The sequence below is a fragment of the Phytophthora parasitica genome, assembly GCF_000247585.1.
Source record: "Phytophthora parasitica INRA-310 unplaced genomic scaffold supercont2.2, whole genome shotgun sequence".
Lineage (NCBI taxonomy): Eukaryota > Oomycota > Peronosporomycetes > Peronosporales > Peronosporaceae > Phytophthora > Phytophthora nicotianae.
Genome location: NW_008648988.1, coordinates 797,440 through 802,905, shown reverse-complemented (window position 1 = coordinate 802,905; position 5,466 = coordinate 797,440). Strand labels below are relative to the sequence as shown.

At 46.2% G+C, this 5,466-nt stretch overlaps 2 protein-coding genes across 2 annotated transcripts in view; both read right to left on the bottom strand.

Annotated features, from left to right (window-relative positions):
- Window positions 1-518: 518 nt before the first annotated feature.
- PPTG_02304 (hypothetical protein) lies at window positions 519-1,187 on the bottom strand (the record flags this gene model as incomplete). Its single annotated transcript, XM_008893364.1, has 3 exons — window positions 519-522; window positions 756-1,141; window positions 1,182-1,187. The coding sequence occupies 3 exons, from the start codon at window positions 1,185-1,187 to the stop codon at window positions 519-521; spliced, it is 396 nt and encodes a 131-aa protein (XP_008891612.1).
- A 2,569-nt stretch (window positions 1,188-3,756) lies between these two features.
- PPTG_02303 (hypothetical protein) overlaps window positions 3,757-5,466 on the bottom strand; it is a gene marked incomplete at both ends in the record, with an annotated part of 4,069 nt that continues 2,359 nt past the window's right edge. Inside the window, 4 exons of the mRNA XM_008893363.1 lie at window positions 3,757-4,300; window positions 4,383-4,826; window positions 4,889-5,022; window positions 5,082-5,375. Of these exons, the coding sequence (XP_008891611.1) occupies window positions 3,757-4,300; window positions 4,383-4,826; window positions 4,889-5,022; window positions 5,082-5,375 (1,416 nt within the window). The remainder of the gene's footprint in view (window positions 4,301-4,382; window positions 4,827-4,888; window positions 5,023-5,081; window positions 5,376-5,466) is intronic.

The following is a 5,466-nucleotide window of genomic DNA, read 5'->3' as shown; positions in this document are numbered from 1 at the left end:
TCAGGATTTGATGCCGAGGAGTTGGTGAAGCCGACATCTCCTGCGTCCGGTTCGGTGTTGTTCACCACAGGCGCAAACGTGGGTGCCACAACGGGTGAATCATTGCTGAAGCTGGAGCTGCCGTTCTTGTCGATGGCTTGACCAGCAACTGCAGAGAAGTGCAGATGATGAAGAACTGCACTAAGCCCAATGAAAGCTGACGCAGAAATCTTCATGCTCGTCCAAGTCGTAGTCGGTTACTGATGACCTTGGTTGCGGATGAGATGTCGAAATGACAAGTGAGGTTTGAGAAGGAACGAGTCATGGCTTGCTTTCTCGAGGGGAGCTATCAATGGCCATGAGGTGCCGCAGTAGCGAGCTGCCACTAGCGATCGTAGATCAACTTGCGTCAATGCTTGACGATCAACTGGAGCTTTGCAACTGAAGCACTACCCGGTCAGCTGAGTAATTGGGAGGTCGACGATGGAGTTCAAGTTGCTTCTAACAATTGACTTGCACAATCTGATTCTGGTGCAGAATCAGCTGTAAAATGAAATGTTAGAGCCACAGTGTAACAATGTGTTGCAGTCAGACACGCAACAAATTAACATCATCACCAAAACAGACAAATGTGAATTGAGTCATGAACATTTTCTCAGTTTTGAGCAACAGTAAAGTGACAAAGGAATTAGTTGGTCGTACCTTGCCCCTTTCTCGTAGCTGCAGGATCCACAACCAACATACTTACTATTAATTGCGCTTAGACCCAAGCATACTTCTCGTTGCAGAACCAGAGAGGCAGAGCTGTCGTTGCCTCTTGAGTGTCCCCACGGCGAAACACCGTAGCACTCGACAGAGAAAGTTTGCGCTCTGCAACCTCAATCTCAAGGAGACGGCGTATTTCGTCGCGCACCAAACCAGACGGCGGGTCCCAGACCACGACCTTCTTCAGCTTGAACTTGCGTGCTTCTTGCAGTGCCGCGTTCAGCAAAACACGCGTAGTCGCAGCAGCATTTTCACCGGAATCTGGGAATCGAGCTCGACTGACGTACAGCGTCGACTCCTTCAAGTCGTGCCACCAAAGCACGAAAGCGTTGTCGTTAGTCTTGACATCATAAGCATCCAATCCTGCCACTCGAGCATAGTGCACGTCGTTAATGAGCTACTACTCGATGGGGTCACTCATCGGTAGGATCAAGCACTACCATTGCCCGTCTCAAGGCGTCTATGCAAAAAGTGTTTGCTGACTCTGCAGAGAATATCTGCGAGTTTGCTGTCGATATCTGTTTTTCCATGTTCCTAGTGGTGTGCTCGAGTGAGTCGGCATTGAATCTTGCTTTCTTTTGGGAGGCGATTCGAAGTTCTCAATCGATGGAGAGGATGTTGATCCCGCTTGTAAGCCTTCATTGTTTTTCTTCTCAGTGACTCCAAATACGAATACACGAAGTGATTCCTTGCATCGTATTCGCGATCACTTCGTAGACTCATGTAGACGCGGACCATGTCGGTGGGGGGTGGGGCCTGACTTAATGGGTTGTGTTCTGAAAACACGTATTTCGGGTTCATTTTCCACAGCAGAACCGCCACAACACTTATCACCGCTAACCACATTTTTAATCTGGACTAAAACCATTGACAATATAGGGTCCATCTCTTCCATAATCGGGTCACATAAAATTGGAATCATCAAGTTTGCTCCTTCGTGGTCGTGTGGCAACACACCGGACGCCCGCCGAGCTAACAAAAACTACACAGTGTCCTCGGTGGGTACTTTTCCCAGCTGCAAAAAATGACAGAACCCATTTTCCGCGATCTCCATTTTGTTTCCCATCCCTAAATTGTATTCGAGCTTTTACTCTATTTTCTTTTCTCACTTCCAGTTCAAGGAAAGTAGACACACATACAAACTGACCCGTGAACGGGAATCTATTGTACAACTTCTCTTCACCATCTCTTTCCTCGCTTTCCATCACAATAGTCGAGTCCATCACCAATCACCTCGCCGACACCACCTGTATCAAAACTCTTGTTTAGCAGCATCTCCTGTAATCCGCGGGTCCATTTGGATGACTGTACCAAACTCGTGCCGCCCCCCATGGCAAGAATCGGAAGTTGAGCAGCATAGTAGACCGTTTCCCTTATAGTTCTAGAATGCAAGAGCAGCCATAACGGTGACGATCGAGATGGCATGGTGGATGTGGGGCAAGCACGCACTCCCAGTCGACACATCATCGACGTGGCACCAATCCTTGAGCCTTCGTTGTATCTCTCCGCTACACCTGCGTCTGATCCCAGCAGTAACTTATTTGCAGTCACAGTAATTACAGCTTCAATAGAAGCTCGTAAAATCTTCCCATAACAATCTGCACCATTTCTTTAGATTCGGTAATGTCATATTCTCCCATTGCAGCTCGAAAAGTGCTGGGCCACAGTGGACGGCCCACTCCGACAAGAGTATTCCATATCTGCCTCTCGTGTTTCTCCTTCACAGCAGCTTTGTACGCACTTATCGATATTCCGCCCCCGTCCACCTCTGAGCTTCCACCGTGACTATTCAATACAGAACGCCAATATGAATCCATTGTGAGCGAAGCACAAACAGCGGGAGCAGTGATGTCGGCGTTGCTTGGTGACTGCGAGATGACGAATCAAGGATCGGAGGTTGTTCCAGACCGGATTTTCTGGAAGTCGTGTTAACCAAAACTGCAAAAATGCCACTACCAAATGAGATGCGATTAAATGAATTGACAAGTGCTTTGCAAAGTAGACGAAAGTAATCGATTTCTCCTATTTTCATCTCAAATAGCGTTGTTGCCTCGTCCAAAGCCAAGCTAACCACTCGCTTCGAGCTCGTCTTACGTGTTGACCGCTCCATACGCTGTTTCATATAATTTCTGACCAGCGTTTCAAATTGTCTACCACAGTGTTATCCGCCGTCTCCTTTGTGAAAAGATTAAGCCATTCATCTCCAACCGTTTCCCAGTTCGCTTCTGCATATTGGTAAATTGTTATTAGTTTTTCGACAAGCTGATTTTCGTTTTGTCATGGTGCAAATAAGCATCGCTGAAGGTTTAATGTCGGTCGAGGAAAACCAGAGGATGCTTGATCGCCCACGCACACATATAAAAGTCTCATCTCCCCTTCTGCGTCGATAATGTTGCTTGTGACTTTCGTAAATTGGTACACTAGTCAACTCTTTCCAAAACTAGAACTCTGCATTATGGCAGTGAACAGAGCCACGTATGCCCTTAGAGTTTGTAAATGTGCCTCCCAAAGTTCCTCCATATGCTCGTAGAATAATTGGCGGCATTTCAATGATATTTCAACTCTGTAAACGCATTCATTTGCAACTTCCCCGGGTTTTTTTGGCAGTAGTAAAAAGTATGCACCACCACCTAAAGCTTTGATCCTTCATGCAGCCTCCTGTGCGACTGGTTCAATGCCTTTGATACGAACCTTTAGAGCTAGGGAGTAGACATTACATTTTTCCCTTTACCATTGGATTTTCGTGTGTGACTTCAGCTGTACCAACTAATAAAATGATCAAAACTGACAGGAGGGCCAAATCGTTTTACATGTCAGTCACGTATCCATCCTTTTACCTTACCTATCAGCGTAAGCTGAAAGAATGTCAAGCAACACCCAACTAGGTAGTTCTTCACGACGAGGTTACTGAGTACAAGTGGAACGTCCTCGAAGTGCTCTGGTAAAGGATATTGTGCTCAAATTTTCTTGATATCTCACTCCTGCATCATCTCAATGTCGCGTGTGCTGTTTCTAGAGTTTCCCCTGTACTTCTGCTAAGGCTTGCTGAAATGTCTGCATTGACCGTTGGGCCCGACGCACTGCATGCTCATCGCGGTAGCTTGCAAGCTGAGCCATTTTGCGAGATCGATCAGCTGTCCACTTTTTGTAGAGAACACTTTGAGCCGGTCGATGGTAATGAGTGAGATGCTGGCTGCCAATACCAGCGAATGGGCTTTGTAATGTCGGACTGGAAGAGTAATCATCCACGTACTGCGACGTACCCGCTGCTGTTTTCTCTGCTCGAGCAATAAGTTCATTTACTAGCGTAGTCGAGTCAAAGATCGTTGGTTTGTGGTCAGACCCCATCTCATCAAAGTTAGCTTCATCATTGCGAAAAGATGAGGCTGTGGCTGGATCAAGCAATTCTTTCAGTTTGGTTCTGGATTCGTTCATCGCTGTATCCATTTCGGCCGACCTTGCTGCTAACTGTTGCTGCAGCTGTCGTAACTCGTCTTCTTCTTCCTGCAATGTTTTGCCACTTGAGCTGCAAATCTCCATTTCTCTCAACGACGCCCTGACAGGTTAAAACGATTTAGTTGAAAGAACGACGGAAGCTGGATGGATACACCTTTCAGCAAAACAAAGCAAACACTTACCTCGTGGCAGCAATTTGTTCTTGAATTTCGCGTGCCATTTGCTGCTTCATTGCCTCCAACGCAGCAACGTTTGAAGATCGCGATGAAGTTGAAGTTTCAAGCTTAGCTTCAGCTTGTGGAACTGATTCCTCCTCTACACTCTTTTCAATAGGTTGCTGGGATAGCTTGGAGAAGAGCTTGGAGGTGTGTGGAAGGCTTTCATTGGTGCGAATACTTGTAAACTTCTTGTTGGCTTTTGGTAATGAGGAATCATGGTCATCTTGGTTGGAGTAATCCACACTATCCTCGTTGTCGCCTTGTTTAAGTTTCTCCGCTCGCATCTGGGCTTCAGCCGCGACACGATGCATGTTGTCGTATTCCACTTGAAGTTTTACTAGCGCAACTTCTTTAGCGTGCATCTTGTCCTCGCTTCTAGCAAGTTTTTCTTCCAGTACGCTCTTTTGTCTGTACAATGAAATATTGTTATAAACAAAAGATATTCGTCACACTATGACGCTCAGATTTACCTCTGAATATCTGTTGCGTTTGCAACATGACATGCCAATTCACTTCGACATTTCCGGAGATCAGTGCGAAGCTCGGCACACAGTCGTTCTGCCTCCGTACGACCCACACGCAGTGCGGTAATTTCTTCTTCGAACTTAATAAAACAATAAACTTCAGTATCTTCAACGTAATTTTTAACATGGACCTACGCACCTCTACCCGTTCTTTTTCGTACTGCGTCTTGTGCAACCGGAGTAGTTCCTGACCAGCACGTACTTCGACTTCGAGTATTTTCACTTGAGTTTTGGACTGTGCTTCCAGGAAATCAAGAAATTCAGCATTCGTTGTCCCCATCGACTTGCCGGAAACTTCTCCATGTTTTAACCCCACGAAAATCAAACATTCTGCCACCATATCGAGAATCTGCTTGTGTAGTTGTAGCACCGCGCGTTCGAACTCGTTCGCCAGCTTTGTCGAGGATAGAGCTGAAGTGGATGTACTGAGGATCTACAATTTTAAAGATAATTTGGAATACAAGAATACTGTCAGTCCTAACATTTCGGATCCGTAGTATCTTAGATGTTACCTTCTCCATATC